Here is a 19,069-nt window from a genome sequence, read left to right as displayed (position 1 = left end):
GACTCGATGGCACTTAACAACAACAACAACAACATGCTCTTTTGAATAGGATTTATTAGACAGTGAGGCTGAATTAATGAAAGCAAAGTGTGCTGCAGACCAGTTAGTGATTTATTTTGTATTATACTTAGCACCTGCCCCAAAGCTAGAAGAAGGGAAATAGAGCTAGTTTTATGTGTGTTCTGAAATTTTTGTGGGTCTTGATCCCATTGAGGAGGATTTTACTTAACTAAGGTGAATAAGTATACTTCTAGGGGGTTTTGTAGGATTTTTACTTATGATTAATTTATTTTCATACTTTCCAACCAGTACCTTACACTTAGAGTGCATACTTCATACAAGCCTAAAATAAGCTAATGATATTGTGGCCAAAATGTCTATTTGGCATTATTAGAAAACTATCATCATCATCCACATCAAGAGAAAAAAATATTAGTGTAGTGGTTACAAGTTGGGCTGTTATCCTCCAGGTCAGCGGTTCGAAATTATCAGCGATTCTGTGGGAGAAAGATGAGGCTTTCTGCTCCAGTAAATATTTACAGCCTCGGAAACCCTATGCAGGGTCACTATGAGTCGGAATCGACTCCACAGCACACCATCGCCACCAAAGATTTACAGTCTCAGAAACTCAATACAGGATTGCTAAGAATCAGAATTGACTCCACTTCACAAACCCACCACCATATATAGAACTGGACTCCTGGTGTGGCACTGTAGGATCAATACTGGACTTTGAATCACAAAGTTGCCAGTTCAAACACACCAGCAGTTCCTTGAAAACCCTAAACAGGGTCGCAATGAGTTGGAACTACTCTATGGCACTTAACAACAACATATATAAAACTGGAGACTGTGTGGCACAAGGTTGGTGGTTCAAACTCATTAGCCTCTTCTCAGAGACCCTATACAGGTTCACTATGAGTTGGAAATGACTTGGTGTCACTTAACAACAAGACATATGGAACTAGGGAATGTTCATAGTTGAGATATCTGTTGTGGTTCTGGACCCTGAATCAAAACAATCATGATAAATAAAAATAACAAAGTTGCCTTAAATTTATTCAGTTTATGTCTCAATGATTAACAGGTGAAGGTTAATTTAAGCCACCAGTTCCAGTTTGGGGGCCAGGGTTACTGCCCCATAAGTGGAAATGTGGATATCTGTTTCTCATAGGCTTCATCAGGTGGCAAACTCTCCCTCAAGTTTCACAAACCCTCATTCCTGACATCTTATTTCATGCCTGTATTAGCTGAGAAACCGGAGTTTTTGAAACTGTAATCTCAAACATTGAAGACTAGATCCAAATTGTAGGGACACTCACAAGACACAGACATTCCCGCAGCAGGTGGGGCAACATTAATTACAGCTGCCTGCATTGGAATGAAATCAGTTGGTCCTCAAGTGTTAGCTATTGCTTGAAAGCATTTGACATCTGAAAAAATAGGCAGTAGAGAGTGCACTGATAACACCAAATTGACAGTCTTGCTTCCGAGTTTTCTACCACTCATTGAGCTGAACTCTTCCTTAAAATGATCATCAGATCCCTTCCTATCACAATGGGGTCTCGTACATTTATAAAAGCAAACACTGCATATCTATAGTATCAAAATATAGTTGGGTGTCTTACCTTGAAATTTGAAGGCACCCCACCAAGGTAAAACACAGCATCCTCAGGGTCCAGATCCAGCAAGGAGTCTTCACCTGTAAATTCTCCCTTTTTAATGAACTTCTCCTCTGCGGTGCTACTTAGACTCGGGACTGTTAAAAACACCTTTCCATGCTTTCCGATCCTGTTAAGATAAATTATTTCTACTCTTTATTAACCAGGTAATTTATAGAAAGTGTGTGTTTGCTAATATAATAGTATTAATATTCTCTTATCACAAAGTTGGTGATTTGATTTTATCTTGTTAATAAGCATTTATGAACTGAGAAGGGGATAAAAAGGCATTCGGTATTAGAATTCCCACCACCTGTTTTGTCAGTTTTCCATATGCTGTGGTGGCAGGTATATATTGCTGTGATGTTGGGAGCTATGCCACCTGTATTTCAAATACCCACAAGGTTACCCATGGTGGACAGGTTTCAGCAGAGTTTCTAGACTATGACAGATTAGAAAGGAAGAACTGGTGATCTACTTCTGAAAACTGGCCAGTGAAAACTTATGAATTACAAAAGAACATTGTCTGACTTGATTGCTTTGGACATGTCATCAGGAGGGATCAACTTCTAGAGGAGGACATTGTTTTTGCTAGAGTAGAGGGTCAGTGAGGGTGACTCAGTATCTGCAATAACAGACTTGATCATGCTGGTGATCATGAGGAAGACACAGGACTGGTCACCATGAGTCAGAGTCAACATTGGCAGCTATTTATCTCTCTCGATCTGTATTGTAATTAATTCATAGATTGGCCAAGTAAAGATCTAGTAATCAGCTTGCTATTATGACCATTTCTAATATTTTCTTTTGCACAAAGGTGTTTGGGAAGGAATTCAGGAAGAAAGAATGAAATGCTAGTTGTGATCACTAGGAAGACTGAGTATGAATGCATTCAATATATTTCTTATAAAACATGCATGCAAACCCTGCATCATGGACACATTTACCTTTCAATCTTGACGATGCTGAAGTAAGCAGGCCAGGAACTGACTGGCTTGGAGTCAAGGGGTATCTCCACATCTTTGGCCCCCAGGTTATAAATGTATACCAGGTTATCATTTTTAATTGCAAGACCCATATACTCTTTTTTGGCCTGAAATATTAAGAAGTTACTTAAATAAAATAATGAATATGTTTTATTTTCATTTTTTTGAAGGAAAATCAGCAACCCAAAAGTTTAGCTATATAAAATGGCCTCCTGATATGAATTATTACCCAAAGTTCTTGTTTGGTCAGTGGATCTTCCTTTAGAGACTCACTGTGGCTACATCAGCATCTGCCATCTCTTGTGTTTGCTCTAATGTGCACCATGGACCTAAGCAACTACAGGATTGTGGGAATTAAATGGCTGACAGGAATGTGCTAGTGCTGTTTGAGAACCCAGAGATCTAATGTTGCCTGACAATACCAACCCCTATGTATCGTCAGGAATTCCTGGGTGGTACAGTTAACATGCTTGAGGGCTGACCAAAAAGTTGGAGGTTTAAGTCCACTCAGCAACATCTTGAAAGGAAGGCCTGACAATAATAATCATATTTACAACACAGTCAGTATTTGAAAAAGTTGTGGAGCAGTTTAACTGTGACAGATGGGGTCAACATGAGTTGGGAGTTGTCTCCACAGAAACTGGTTATGTATCTTCAAACAGGATGCACTATCAGACATATACAGATAGGCAGCTGTTATCCTGAAGGTCTTTGAAATGTTAGATTCATACTCAACATTAATAGTGTGATGCTGATATGAAGCAACTCCAGAAAGATTCCATATGGAGAAGGTCTTTCTTCTCCTCAAACCATTAATTTAGCCTTGCTAGAATGGGAATTTAATTTGTTTACATAAGAAGTTTTGTTTTAGGGAACCATAAAAGCAATGATCTTCCTTTGAAGCACCTCCCACCCCATTCTAAAAGGGAACTCTTACGTTTCTGCTTCCGAGGTACAGAATAAACTGGTCGGCAGTCCCACTCTGTTCTGGCTGCTTCACAGGAGGTTTCATATACAGACTCAGAGATGTGAAGGCCTTTAATTCATCCACACTGGTTCTGGGGTGGACTTCTACGGCTGATTGGCCATCAAACATCATAGAAACTTGAATCTGGAGTTTCAAGATGGTTTCATTAAAAGTGCTCTGCATAAACGAGTAGATTGTGTAATTCCCTAACTTCCCCACAGCTCTCAATAGGAATCCTTCTTCCTGATAGGGGTCTCTGAGTTCTCCTCTCCTCCACACCTCCACACCTTTACTTATAAATATTATGAAATAATCAAGTTGTATGTAGAATTTAAATCTTTTTGTACAATTTGAGAGCCTATAAAGGATGCATATCTCACGGAAAATATCTCACTATGGTGAAATGAGGAAGTTCCTAGAAATAGGGTCTCCTGGTTTTCGGGAATTAAGCCCCTAAAATTCTATTCCATATAAATAGAATGACAAGAAAGCACCCACAGGAAACTAGCCTTGAGAATGCCATTTCTTTGTGTACTTTTATGATAAACCTTTTTTGAAATGGTCACCCAGGTATCTAAATCAGGTAATTTGTAATGTTGCTGTTAAGTGCCATTGAATTGGTTCCAACTCAGTGACCTAGTATAGAGTTTCTAAAGAACGACTCGTGGGTTTGAACTGCCGAACTTGCAATTAGCAGTCCAGCGCTTGTCCTAAAGCACCATACCAGGATACTGGGCCATTTATTGTACATCATTTAAAACTTAGGAATATTTACCAAAAATAGTCTCCTTCATTATAAAATAGTTGGTTTTAAACTCTTTTTATATTTTTGTCAGTAATTAGGGCCAAGGAAGCTGTATAAGTAACATCTCTATTGAGAAATTAAAACCTTATTTTTTTGGTTGTAAAATTATTCTGATCTTTAAATAATTAAAAACAACAACAACAAATTAAAATGGGTTAAAGAACAAGCCCTGTTTTACTGCAATGGAAAATGTTAATTGTTGTGTCAGGAAATTTCCTACCAATGCTGGCTCTTGTTAGGTGTTGTTGACTTATTTCTGTATAAACCTCTCAACACAGAGTCTTTGCTAAGTTTATACAGCTTAGCCATTATGTGATTCTAGTCAGTAAAACCTTTACATAATACATTTTGTACCAGAGGATTTCTTGAATAGGTATAACAGGTGGATAAGGTTATTCCATATGACAATTACAAATACCATCTGTTAAGATAAATGAATAATAATAAAATAAAGAAGTGAGTTTTCTATTGGTGTTGACTTTCCTTGATTTCTTTTGCTATATTAACTTCATTGGCCAGATTAACTCAGTAGCTCTTAACATTGGCTACATATAAGAATCACCTGGGGAGCTTTGAAACTAGGGAGGTCCCTGAGTTTTTCCTCTCATTGCTCCCTGGGTTGCATAAACAATTTGTGATTGACTACTGAGTTCAAGGTTGGTGTTGTTCAAACCCAACCAGTAGTTTCATGAATCATAAAAATTGCAGCTAAGAAAACCTTATGGGACTGTTCATATGACATGTGGGGTCACCATGAGTTGGAACCAACTGGACGACAATGGGTTTAGTTATTTGTTGCTATTTGGGCCCTCCCTCTACATTGCCTGATTTATTGCTTTGAGGTTAGAACCAGGAATTGGTTTATTTTTCAAGGCTCCTCATGTGATTCTAATGAACAGTAGGGGTTGAGAACTACCACATTGAGTCATAGAGTATAAAGCATCTAAATGTTGGAAGCTGCCTGAGGAGTTGGAGCTTAGCTTCATATCCTCTTTATCACTGAGTGATCAATGACTCCATTCATTGGATACCTTGCTGGCAACACTTCTGGTCTGAGCAATGAGCTCTCTGATCCTCTGGATGCTGGCAGAAACATTGCTGGCAGGCCGCTTCTGCTCGACAGTACGAAGCTGATCCAGGAGCTGAGGAACAACCTCTGTCAGATTTCTTACTACAGTTAAACAAAGAAATCACTGGAGTAAATATCTCAATATCAAATTTATTTCAGTAATCTGATGAAGAATTAAGAAGCATATGATTAAAACTGGTAGAACAAGTTGTTTTCTAGCCTACAAAAATAACAGCTTAATCAAAGCTTAATCAATGCCAATTTTGTGACACTTCTTCTAGTTCATATTGATGTATATATTGCATGCAGATCAAGCTAACTAACCATGTACATTTTTTTTCTTTATTTTTTTAATTTAAGGTTTTTATTTGGATAGATTAAAAGTTTACAGGGCAGATCATCAGTTTTACATTCAACAAATCATTTACTTTGTTTCATTACATTGATTGTAATCCCTTCCATGTACCATCAGTTAACAGTATTTCTCCCTAATCCCTTCCATGTACCATCAGTTAACAGTATTTCTCCCTATTCACTTTAGCTTTTTAAACACTCAGGAATATATAATAATTTACACCACAAAGGGCACATTCTGAAAATCTGCCTCCTGGCTGTCAGCTCTCAGTCCCTCTCTTCCCATAAATCTAAAGTTCTCAGCTGCTCCCTCTCTCCATGTCCCCATCTCTGTCTCCATCTCTAGTGTCGCTGCTTCTCTGGATAAGGTCTCTCATTCTGCTTGTGCTCTTCTCCCTTTATAATCCTAGGGTCCCTTGTTTCTGGACTGTAAGATTAAGTACTCCCCTGTGTTTTCTACAAAACTTCTACCTTTAAAATTGTGACCATCACAATTAATCATGATAATAATTGCTCACTATTGAATCATACCATGTACATTTTTATAGAGCAGGGCCCATGACAAATACACAGATGCTCCTTTAACCAGATAGCCCAAGTTCTAAGGGATATGCCTGGTTAAAGGGAGGCTCCAACAGGATGTGGAATGGTGGTTTCCCGAGTGTCCAGTCACACATCACACTACCGCTGCTACAGTCCCCACAGAGACAGAGCTAGACAGAAGACACAAGGTCACACACAACCAGGAAAGTGGCAGGTGTGTCAAGATGAAGGTGGACAGCCATGGCTGAAGGGCTCAGAGCAGATCATATGGCATTTTAAAAAAGTTGTTTTAAATGTATAATATACATATAGAAAATAACACAGATCATAAGGGTGTCATTAAGGCAAACCTTTTAAGGAACATTTTTGAAAAGCAATTAAATGAGTGGTTAAACTGTAGAACTCATGTACAGATACTCAATATATATATAAAAGACCCATCTTCATGCCAAAAGAATGGTTATTTATGAATTTGTGACTTGGGATAAAAACTTGAAGTGTCAGAAAAGAAGATATATAGATTCAGAAAACTGTTAACAATTTAGCTTAAACAATTTAGTTGGAACTGACTTAATATGGTCTATAAAACCATGTTAATGAATTAAATCAAAGGCTGTAATCATGACAAAGACATTGATATTTAAAAGATACATGAGGAGACTAAATACATATGTGAGAATAAAAAAAGAAAAAATCCAAGTAATACAGTATTTGAGTAATATATGATTTTAAATATGTTTACATAATTGGATAAATTAGGTAGACATAAAATATTTCTGGTATAAATTTGTATGTTCAAGTTAGCCAATAAACTGTTCTGAATGGGAAACTGGGTTATATTTGGCCATATTCTCTACTTGTTGGTAATAATTTGCTTTACTCACGTAAGGCAAAAACAATGCAGTGTAGTACATATTTTCCCGTAAAATTTAACAGTACTTTGTTAAGATGATTTACACACTAACACTTAATTGGCCTTCCCCCGCCAAATGATCAGTGCCGATGATATCAAAGAAAATAATTGCTACCATTATCTCACATTAAAAAATTAAGACTTTTTACTAATCTATAAATATGTGAAATATATACAATTTATTTCTGCTGGACAAACTTAAGAAAAAATGTATATATCTGCTTTTCTAAGTGAACTTCTATAATATTTCAATTCATAACCCAAATGAAACAAAAAGTTATTAACAAATGGTTGTTGAGTTTAATGGCCAATCCCTCAATGGAATCCAAATTGTGAAGCTCCTAAGTGATACCTGCATCTCTTGCTGTGTCCACTGCAGAGTTGTAAGCAGAAGAGTCAAATGTTTGCAGATTCTGGGACCAATTGGTTAGATTGTTAGCCATGGGGGTGGCAGCCTGTTGGACCTCCATCGTCCTCCTGAAAGCTTCTGCTGTGAGCTGCTTGGACTGATGCAGGCGCTGCTGAGCATCACCTTCACACAGAGCACAAGGGGTTCACTTTGCAGGGATGTGGGAGCATTCATACCCATTTAGTCACTGGGATAAAACAGACCTTACATTTTGGGCTTTCAAGCAAAATTAATATCTTTAAATATATGCAAATTATGGTATAATTCAGGTGTACAGGAAAATTATTAGCAATATTAATGAGTGAATTTGAAAGACTAAAGTCTCATTAAAGCCATACAGCTCACTAAAAACACCTTCAAATTAAGAGGTAAATTTTAAAAATAAGTGGGATAATTTCCTCAGAGTAGTAGCCTGGTGAGAAAACCATAGAAAATACATGTAAGACATTAACTTGAGATGTTCGTGTTTGAAATTCATTTAAATATCACTTTATTCTATGTAAAATGTATTCTTGTGGAACACCTTTGCTTTCAAAATAATGCTATAGTGTAAAAGTAAATGATTAAGGACAGGTACTTTTGAAAAAAGTAAAACAGTTTTCAAAAGAGCATATAGAGTGAAATTTCATTTTCATGTTAAAAGTTTGTTGTTGTTAAGTGCCTATGAGGCATCATAAAGAGTCTGTCAGAAAGTCTCACCTTTTTCCTGTGGAGCAGCTGGTGGGCTCAAACTGCTCACCTGTGGTTTGCAGTCTAATGGTTATCCTACACAGCCACCATGCTCCATTTAAAAGTTAGATATTTAAAATAAAAATAATTTACTGTTTACTAATTTTTTTTCCTAGGTGATGGATTTATAAAGGTTCCCCGCCTCTTTTACTTATCTTTTTTTTTGTTGAATTATTTTATAATGGTCATGTATGATTACCATAATAAAAAAAATTCAAAATCATTCCAGTGGGTATTATAACTTCGAAAATCTTAAAGTGGAGAAAGATTTCCTTCTACTTTGGTTGGTTGGTTATGTGCCGTGGAGTCGGTTCCGACTCATAGCGACCCTGTACAGGGTTTCCGAGGCTGTAAATCTTTACGGGAGCAGAAAGCCTCATCTTTCTCCCGCTGTTCGAACAGCTGGTAGTTTCGAACTGCTGACTTTGTGGCTCACAGTCTGATTCGTAACCACTACACTACCAGAGCTCCTTTCCTTCTACTTTACATGTCCTGAATTCTGCCGAATGTGGATTTGAATCCTGGCTCTGCTTCTTACTAGTTATGTCTTTTGGAGGAAAGTCCCATCCTTAAGCTTAGCTTAGAGATAAGCATAGTTTATCGATTTTAGGCCCATGTGAATCTCAAGGTTTGTCAGGATGGGAATTTATCTCAGAGTTCCGGTGTGGCACTGTAGTCTAATGAGTCAGACTGCAAAGTCATTTGAACTGCAAGGTCCATGGTTCAAGCTTACCAGCTGCCTCTTGGAAACCCTATACAGTGTCGCTATGGGTCCGTATCAACTAGACGGCACTTAACAACAACAACATACTTATCTCACAGGAAGTAATGTATGCAAAACACTTAGCATAGTGCTGGGCCTGTGTTGTTGTTAAGTGTCGTGGAGTCGGTTCCGACTCATTGCCAACCTGTATCAGGTTTCTGAGGAATGGCGGGTGGGTTTGAACCGCCAACCTTGTGGTGAGGTCCAGTGCTGATCCTGAGTGTTCATAGTGATACATGGGACACTGATGATTAGACTAGTCAACACATAGTCCCCTGGCCTGAACTTTAGTATAGTATAGCACTGCTGCTAGGATTTGTTCCTTTTAGCAAAACTAACAGTTATCACTGAGTTGATCCTACTCATTGTATGTCAGAGGAGAGCTGTGCTCCATAGGTTTTCAGTAGCTGATTTTTCAGCAGCAAATCATCAGGGCTTTCTTCCAAAGAAATGTGGACTCAAATCTCCAAGCTTTTTGGTCAGCAACTGATCGTGTTGTACCATGGATGGTTGTACCATCCAGTGATTCCAGAACACCCACAGCCTGCAGTGGTATGTTTTTCTAGGCTTGTGAAGGCACATCTGCTTTCAGTCACATGTAAAATGTCACGGTAGTCCTAGATTAGACATATTAACCTTCCTGTTTATATGACAAGAATAGTGTGGCATATAACAGGGGGAAGCTGTTTTACAGCTGAGGGAAAGAGAAAGGCAGTAAACAAATTAGGACAAATTTGTAACTAGCATGATTCCATTTACACACACACACCGAAAAAAATTGGAAGAACATTGTTAAGTAGTGTGATTGTGTTTTTAATATTTTTTTTCTTCTTTTTTACTTTCTAGAACAACTTGTTTTAGTAATGAACATAGTTTCTTTTATGAACAACAACAAAAAGGTTTATCCATAAAAAGCGGTAAGTAGTATTCCTCTCAAAGGTTGATTTTACATCCCAGTGATCAAACAGAGGCTCTAACTGTGGTCCTTACCTCTCTCTGCTGCTTGTAGGCGCTTAATGGCATTATTTAACCTGTTTTTAAGGGCACTCTTCTTGTCCAGGGCTCCATCCACCCGCCTGCTGGTGTCAGCTACTGCCTCATCATTGTCTGTGGGGAAGAAGCACAAAAACATATTAGTGAGGCTAAGATGCCGCTAAGAAGTCTCTGTTTCAACAAGGGAAAATCCGATTTGTACCACGGAATCATCTTCAGTACTCTGAATACTCTGAACACAAATCACCAGATCTGGAAAAGTGTGTTTATGATTGCAGAAGGCATTTAAAACAAGTTGGGAGTGATTTAGGATTTTATAAGGTGATTCATAAAGAACCCTGGTGGTATAGTGGGTTATGTGTTGGACTGCTAACCACAGGTCAACAGTTTGAATGCACCAGCTGTTCTGGGGAGAAAGATGAGCTTTCTGCACCCATAAAGATTTACAGCCTTGGAAACCATCTATAGGACTGTTAAAAGTAAACCCTATATAAGGTCACTATCAGTCAGACCCGACTGGACTGCATCTAACCAACTGGATGGCAACAACAATAAAGTGATTCATAAAGGGTACACAGGCAATGGGAGATTTCTTTGATTTGATAAATAAATATTGCAGTGCTGTAACAAAAGCATCTAGCAACACAATTGATACACAGCTGAGAAGAAAAGAACATACAGATCGTTTCTTTTCAACTCTATACATACATACATACATATATACATATATATAGTTGTTGTTAAGTGCCATTGAGTCAGTTCTAACTCATAGTGACTCTGTATAGGGTTTCAGAGGTGTTTAATCTTTATGGGAGCAGAAAGCCTCTCTTTCTCCCACTGAATGGTTAGTGAGCTTGAACTGCTGACCTTGTGGTTACTTGTTGTTGTTATTAAGTGCTGTCAAGTCAGTTCTGACTCACAGTGCTCCTGTATAGGGTTTCTGAGGAGTGGCTGGTGGGTTTGAACCACTGGCCCCGTGGTTAGTATCCAGTGCTTATCCTACAGCGCTACCAGAGCTTTTTTTCCTCAATTGTTTCAATAAAATAATTGTGGCAGTGTAGGATAAGCAGTGGACCATAAGGTTGGTTTGAACTGCAAGGTTGGTGGTTCAAGCTCACCAGCTGCTCCTTGGAAATCCCACACAGGTTAGCTATGAGTTGGAACCTACTCGATGGCACTTAACAACAAAAACAACATACATGGCTTCAAACCCCTAGCTGTTCCTCGGAACTGAGTCCACAGCACTTAACAAAAACATACGTAGCTATAAAGGAGTCCTGGCAGTGTAGTAGGTTACTGAGAGGTTAGCAGTTGAATCCACTAGCTGCTTCACAGGATAAAGAGGAAGCTTTCTGCTCCTATGAAGATGTACAGCCACAGAAACTGTATACAGGGTCACTGAGTCAGAACTGACTCAATGGCACTTAACAACAATATATATATGTATGTGTAGAGTTGAAAAAAGATCTGTATGTTATGAGTCAAAATGGATTCTAAAAGGTCTTATGAAGCAAATTTGTCTAATCATATGTTATTTGATTTCCTGACTGCTGCTTCCATCAGTGTTGATTGTAGATCTAAGCAAAATGAAGTCTTTGACAACTTCTATCTTTTTTCCATTTATCATGATGTTATTCATTGGTCAATGGTGAGGATTTTTGTTTTCTTTAATTTAAGTTGCAACCCATACCAAAAGCTGTTGTCTTTGATTTTCATCAGTAAATATTTGAAGTCCTCTTCATTTTCAGCAAGCAAAGTTGATCATCTGCATATCTCAGATTGTTTCTAGGTCTTCCTCCAATCCTGATGCCATACTCTTTTTCATATAATCCAGTTTCTCAGATTATTTGCTCAGCATACAGATTGAATAAGTATGGTGACAGGAAACAACCCTGGTGCATACCTTTCCTGATTTAAAACCATTCAGTGTTTTCTTGTTCTGTTCGCATGACTGCTTCTTGGTCTATGTACAGCTTCCTCATGAGCACAATTAAGTGTATGGAATACTCATTCTCTGAAATATTGTCCATAACTTGTCATGGTACACAGTCAGAAAGCCTTTGCATAGTCAATGAAGCATAGGTAAAAATCTTTCTGGTATTCTCTGCTTCCAGCCAAGATCCATTTTGATGTCAGCAATGATATCCCTGTTTCCATGTCCTCATCAGAATCCAGCTTGAATCTCTTGGAAGTTCCCCATCAATATCCTGTTGCAGTTGCCTTCTGGTTATCTTCAGCAAAATTTTAATTGCAAGTGTTATTGTCTGATGGTTTCCACGTTCCACTGGGTTACCTCTCTTTGAAATGGGCACAAATATGAATCTCTTTAAATCATTTGAGCAGGTAGCTATCTTCCAAATTTCTTGGCATAGATGAATGAGTGCTTCCAGGGTTGCATCAGTTTACTGAAGGATTTCAGTTTGTACTCGATCAATTCCTGGAGCCTTGTTCTTTGCCAATGTCTTAAGTGTACATTGGACTTCTTCCTTCAGTACCATTGGCTCTGCATCATATGCTATCTCTTGAAATGGTTGAATATCGATCATTTGTTTTTGGTACACTGTTTATTCCATCCATCTTCTTTTGATGTTTCCTGCCATCATTTAATATTTTGCCCAAAGAATCCTTCAGTATTTCAAGTCAAGCCTTGAATTTTTTTCCTCAGTTCTTTCAGATTGAGAAATGCTGTGTGTGTTTTTTCCCTTTCGGTTTTCTAATTTCAGATCTTTGCACATTTCAGTATACTATTGTTGTTATGTACCATTGAGTTGGCTTTGACTCATAGCGACCCTGTATAGGATTTCTGAGGAGCGGCTGGTGAGCTTGAACTGCCAGCCTTTCAACTTCTTGTGGCAACGTATTACAGTTTTATATTTAGGAGTTTTAACATCTTCCTTCAGATTTATGTGTACATATTTGTTACTTTTTTCATATTTGCTATTTTTGATGCTATTATAAAGGACATTCGTTTTTTAAAGAGTTGATTTTCCAGTTGTTATATGTAGAATAAACTGGAGTTTTACATGTTAAATTAGTAACGAGGGACATCCTTATTTTCAATCCGAGCAGAAAAGTTTTCAATATTTCAGAATTAATATGTTTGCTGAACATGATTTTATTCCTTTTTATCAGATTGAGGAAGTTTCTTTCTTTTGCTAGTTTGCTAAGAGTTTTTTTTTTTTTTAATGACATTTCTGCATCTTATGACATGATCTTATGAGTTTTCTCCTTTTCTTCCGGTGAATGTGGTGAATTATAACAGATTTTTTAAATGTGAAACAATCCTTTAAATCCTGGAATGAACTCAATTTAGCTGTGATTTATTATCGTTTCTCTGTATGCTAGATTTGATTTGCTAGTGCCTCCACTGGGATTTTCGCATCTGTGTTTATGAGTTAATTTGATTTATAAGTTTCATGTTATTGTAATTTTCTGGTCGTGCTTTGGTATGTAAGTTTTGCCAGCTTCATAGAATATGCTGAAGTGTGTTTCTAGATCTGTCTTGTCTGTGTTGGTGTGGCACTATTTGTTTCTATGTGTTTGGAGGAATTCACTGGTGAAGCCATCTGAGGCTTGAGGTTTGTTTTGAAGCAGTTTAATTGCTGACTAAACTTCTTGTAATATGTGTGTGCATGTGTGTATACAGCTCTGTCTAGATTTTCTACTCTTGAATTAGGTTTGATGAATTGTGTTTTTTGCACAAAAATTATTTATTGGAAGTGTGCTGGTGGCACAGTACCTGAACCGGGGTAACTTTTTGAGCAAATCCAAACACTTTATGATGTATTATTTTGCCGCCTAAATGGAAAGATCAAGCTTTCTAATAACTCTTTTTTTTTTTTTTTCTATTTATGCCTTTTCTACTTCTAAAGCATCTGAAACCTAAGTTTCTTGATAGACAGCAAGATAACGTCTTTGCTTTTCATTATACTCTCTTCCTTCTCTCCAATGGCATTGTAAGTATACACTCTCCCATGGTGCACTTTCTCTTGGGTGCTTGGGCCGTTGTTAGTTGTCTCTCTTTGTGTACACATGTGTGTACATTTGATTGGTGCCTAGTTGATACTGTCGCCACATATAGAGTAACCAGTAAAATCACTTCTATCGTAGTTACTATGGATGTTGTTGTTGTTGCATGGCATCGAGTTCGTTCTGACTCATAGCGACCCTGTATAGGGTTTCTGAGGCTGTGAATTTTTGCAGGAGCAGAAAACTGCATTTTTCTCCCGTGGAATGGCTGATGGGCTCAAACCACTGATCTTGTGGTTCACAGTTCAGTGATTATCCTACAGAGCCACTGCACTCCCCATATTTACTGTGACGAATGCGGATCATTTCCCAGAATGCAAGGAGGGACTTAACATACTTTGTAGTTACATTGCAGTCTCTCTCCTTTTCATTTCATCTCAAATTTTGAATACCGTGATGTTACAATTTGTTATCTTTTCTTTTTTTGGATTTTCTGACTGCAAAAAGCAGTGGCTAAAACACTGAGAAAGATCATATTTGAGTTTATATTTGGTACTTTTGATAAAAATAGGGGAAAGAAAAATCTATTTTGGACTGGATGTTCATAAGAAGAAATGTTCATAAAAAACATGCTATGTTGGGAATTACTGTCTTACATGAACACTTTTCTGTTACAAATATTCAGTAGAAAGCTCCTTTAAATATCAGTTTTTTGAGCTTATTATAGACTTTAATCTAGTTGATATAAATAATGAAGAAAAGGAATGTTGGGAAACAAAGATTACTAATCATTGAAAATCACTTAGAAATGAAAAAGGTAGTTTGAAATTATAGTGCAATTCTGTAGATGAATACAGTTCAATTTGAAATCCTAAATTTATAATACAAATGTGTGTTATCTAAACATGTGTACTAAGGGAAGTGGCCCTATGCAGTTCTGAGTCATACTGTCCTAGATCCCCATCCCTTTTGTAGGTGCATATAGGAAGAGATTTAACCAAGTAAGGTTATGAGATAGGTGACCAGATCTACAAAATATTCAAAGAGGCTGATGCAGAGGGATTTTCCTAGGCACAAAACATAAACTTAGAAGATATGTCATTCCCAGCATAGAAAACATGCTTTTATGAGGTTTAATAACTCAATAATGATAGAGTTGAGAAAATATACTACAAGTTATCAAAGAGAATGAATTATTTAAGCCATTCCATTATGAAAATGACATATTTGAATTTTCACAACACAAGAAGAAACAAAGTGATACATAATATAGCAATATTTACTTAAGTATATTTTGCTCTTATTCTAGTATTTACTAAAATTCGAGTTATTTTTTAATGAGTACCTGGTAGCATAGTAGTTATGAGTCGGATTGCTAATCTCAAGGTCAGCAGTTCGAAACTATCAGCTGTTCCATGTGAGAAAGATGAGGCTTTCTGGTCCCGTAAAGACTTACAGCCTCGGAAACCCTATACAGAGTTGCTATGAGTCAGAACCAACTCCACGGCACACTACCACCACCAACTTTAAGCCTGGATTTATACAACGAATTAATGAGAGTTACAGAATTAATTAGATTAGGGAAATTTAAAAGCTTTGTGATTGCCTTTGTTTACTCAGAAAGCAAAATGCTAATTGTTTCATGGTAATTAAATAGTTAAGTGTTCTAGATGAAAAGCAAAATACAATTGTTTTCATGTATTGTGACTCCTGTAAAAAAAAAAGGAAGTTCAGACATGAGATTAATTGCTTTGATATGATTATGTGAAGTTTTCACTTTCAAGCTTAACCTTTGTTTTCATGTGGTAGTTAGAAACCAACTAGATAATGAATTTCCAATCTCATTAGTCATTGCTCAGATAGCTTTAGGAATAAATTTACTACCTCAGAAATGAGTGATGTTTAGTGAAATTCTTAATCTACTCACATGTTTTTAAGAATAATTCATAAGATTCAAAACAGACTGAAATAATTCCATTTTCCCCTCCTCCATCTCCCACCCTCTCAGATGTGTTTGCTTCTTTCCATATGAACATTAAGCTTGTTCTAAGTGGTGTTGTAGGACAAGCACTGGAGTGAAAGGTCTGTTTGAACCAAGTTCAAATTCATCAGGTGCTTCTTGGAAACCCTATACAGGGTTGCTATGAGCTGCAACTGATTTGATGGCACTTAACTATCACTAACTACAATTATGTAGAGGACAAACTACAAGGAAGTGCAAAGAACTAGACAACTTTGGGGTACCCTATTATCCTAACTGATGGTCAGAGTGATGCCGAATCTCTTCACGGTAAAAATGTGACGGGCCTTCTGAATTGTCCAAGAGAGATTAAATTATGTGCCATGTAGTTTCCAAAGGTCACAGCCTTGAAAATGTACTCTGCACACATAGGGTCGTGAGTCAGAATTGATTGTATAGCAACCACCACCACCCACCAACAGTTTTAGTGTTAAATATGATTTATGGCATTATCTCTTTAAAAACTGGTATTCATGGCAAATTGTACAAATCACCCTATTTGATTAACAAAGATATCCAACATATGATGAATGATATGTTTCCATATGCTCATATACGTTGATGTTTTATTATATGGATTTTTTAAACCACAATTTATCTTAAAACATCCAATATTTGACTCTCAAGAGAAACTGAAACCCAACCCAAACAAAACCATTGTCATCACTTCAGTTCTGACTCCTCATAACCCTATCTGGCCAAGCAGAACTGCTCCCTAGGGTTGCCAAGGCTTTAAATAGTTATAGAAGCAGACGGACACATCTTTCTTCTGAGGGGCTCTGCTGAGTTCAAATTGCAGACCTTTCTGTTAGCAGCCAGACACTTAACCACTATGCCACTAGGGTTTCTTGAACAGAAACTAATAATGTATGATTCTGTTTTGATACAATTTATTCTTTATTCCTAGAAATTTGAAATTTCTGCTACATGCAGAAATACTGTGAGGAAGGCTGTGTGTGTGAGAGAGTGGGCACGCATGGCTATCAACGAATAGGAAAATAGGAAAGATATTTACTAGAATCTGCCTTTGCTTGCAGCTCTTTGGCTTGATTGAGGAGGTTGTCGCTTTCATCTTTATGGTAAATGATTTGAGTATCAATTCCACTCACAGCCTATAAAGGAATTGGGTGGAGAGAGTAAGAAATACAGCATAAGAAAGCTTTTCATGGTTTGAGGGTTTAAATGACATAGTTTATCTGCTAAATACCAATCAAAATCCATATGGCTTATTTTCATAGCTCAAAACCAAGAACAAATGTGAATATGAGAAAATAATGTCCTTGATATTTTCAAGATAAATATTTTTCTGAGGAAATTCAGTGAACCTAGACCAGTACTCTTGCTCCACCCAAGTGCCTGCTATATAGATGCCACTCAATAAATAAATTTTAGTTAAAAACATATGAAGAAAGCACCAACAGAAACAAGTCTTACGTATTTTCTTAATTGACTTTGTTTAAAGAAAACTTTTCAGAGAGTTTGTCCAACTGAAATGTTCACAACAGATACATAATGGCCTTTCTTTAGCCCAGCCAGACTTTCTGCCATTTGTATTTTACATTGGAAACTCACGAGATGGCATTTGAAAATAGAAAACCAAAAGCTGGGAAAGGCATCATGTAATCAAACTTTAAAAGAAGGAAATACTCACATCAGATATTCGGTCAGTGATGTTCAGAGCTAATTCTGCTGTTTCATTGGCTTCACCAACATAATTGGCAATATTTTCATAGACATTTGATGCATCCAGTGCCTTCTGTACCAGCCCATTGGCATCTGAACTGTGCAAGTTCCTGTGAATGAAGACATTTTTCATTATTTCTTCTTAAAAAATGAATCCATTTCTAGGGCTTGATTTCAATAACACAGGGATCACAGGGCTTCCTCTCTGTTACTCAAGGTCATCTGGCTGGGCAGAGCTTTCCTGATCTGTGTTGCACCCAAGACTTTACCCCCTTTTAGGTCTATGGCCAGTTGTCTGCCTGGTGGGAACCACAGCAAAAGGAAAAGATGATAAAGCAGCATCAAGTACAAGTTTGTTATGTGGCGGTAGTCAGGCAGAGGAATGAAGACATAGTGAGCCCCACCTACTATTCAACCAAATCAGCATGATTATTCCCTGTTTTAAAAAGAAAGCAATGCTTGGAGAGAGGGTGCATAGCCTCATCATGGTCTTAAGGGAATGTATTAGTTGGTTTCACTGTCCATTCAATTTTATTTTCCTTTTATTCACTTCATATAATAGATCATATTTTTCCCTAGGAAGAAAAATAACATGTATTGAGCATCTTTCATGTGCAAATCTGGGGCTAGCCCCTTTTCATGCATTATTTCTTTAACTGTTACCACACTCATGACATAGATTGATTATTCTGTCTTCATAGATGAAACTGAGGCTTTGAGAGGCTATTTGGCTTTCCCAGAGAACATACTGTAATGATTTGTCTCACTCCTGAGACTCAGCTGTGTTCCTTCATTGTACGCTCCACTCCTATCCCACCCTTACCTTTATACACCTTTATGCACCTGTCTGGTCAGTGTATGAATGAGCTAATACTTAGTGAGCACCCATCAGGCACCTCACATACAGGGGTCAGTAATGGTTTGTGCCTCATAGGTCTGATGCAAAGGAACACTAGGATAAACTATGTGAAGTGTTTGGTACTATACTTGGCATCCGATAAACATTAAGTCTATTATTTTAGCACCTAAACTGTTTCCTGAATTGAAAATTCCAATTGTTAGTATTGTTGTTGTTGTTAGGTGCCATCGAACCCGCACCGACTCATAGCAACCTTATGCACAGCAGAACGAAACAATGTCTGATCCTGGGCCAACCTCACTACTGTTGCCACGCTTGAGTCCTTGATGCTGCCACCTGGCCAATC

General features: G+C 37.5%; 1 protein-coding gene across 1 annotated transcript in view; it reads right to left on the bottom strand.

Moving 5' to 3' along the window:
• The window catches only part of LAMA4 (laminin, alpha 4), a 226,313-nt gene that overhangs the window by 60,349 nt on the left and 146,895 nt on the right, over positions 1–19,069 (bottom strand). The window contains exons 14-21 of the mRNA XM_006839983.1: positions 17,833–17,974; positions 17,197–17,293; positions 10,190–10,306; positions 7,651–7,830; positions 5,451–5,590; positions 3,585–3,758; positions 2,609–2,754; positions 1,629–1,791 (exon numbers count right to left, since the gene is read on the bottom strand). Of these exons, the coding sequence (XP_006840046.1) occupies positions 1,629–1,791; positions 2,609–2,754; positions 3,585–3,758; positions 5,451–5,590; positions 7,651–7,830; positions 10,190–10,306; positions 17,197–17,293; positions 17,833–17,974 (1,159 nt within the window). The remainder of the gene's footprint in view (positions 1–1,628; positions 1,792–2,608; positions 2,755–3,584; positions 3,759–5,450; positions 5,591–7,650; positions 7,831–10,189; positions 10,307–17,196; positions 17,294–17,832; positions 17,975–19,069) is intronic.

This window comes from Chrysochloris asiatica, unplaced genomic scaffold (assembly GCF_000296735.1).
Source record: "Chrysochloris asiatica unplaced genomic scaffold, ChrAsi1.0 scaffold00027, whole genome shotgun sequence".
In the NCBI taxonomy this organism is placed as follows: domain Eukaryota; kingdom Metazoa; phylum Chordata; class Mammalia; order Afrosoricida; family Chrysochloridae; genus Chrysochloris; species Chrysochloris asiatica.
The sequence above is the reverse complement of the archived record's forward strand: the minus strand, read 5'-3'. Positions and strand labels throughout refer to the sequence as shown.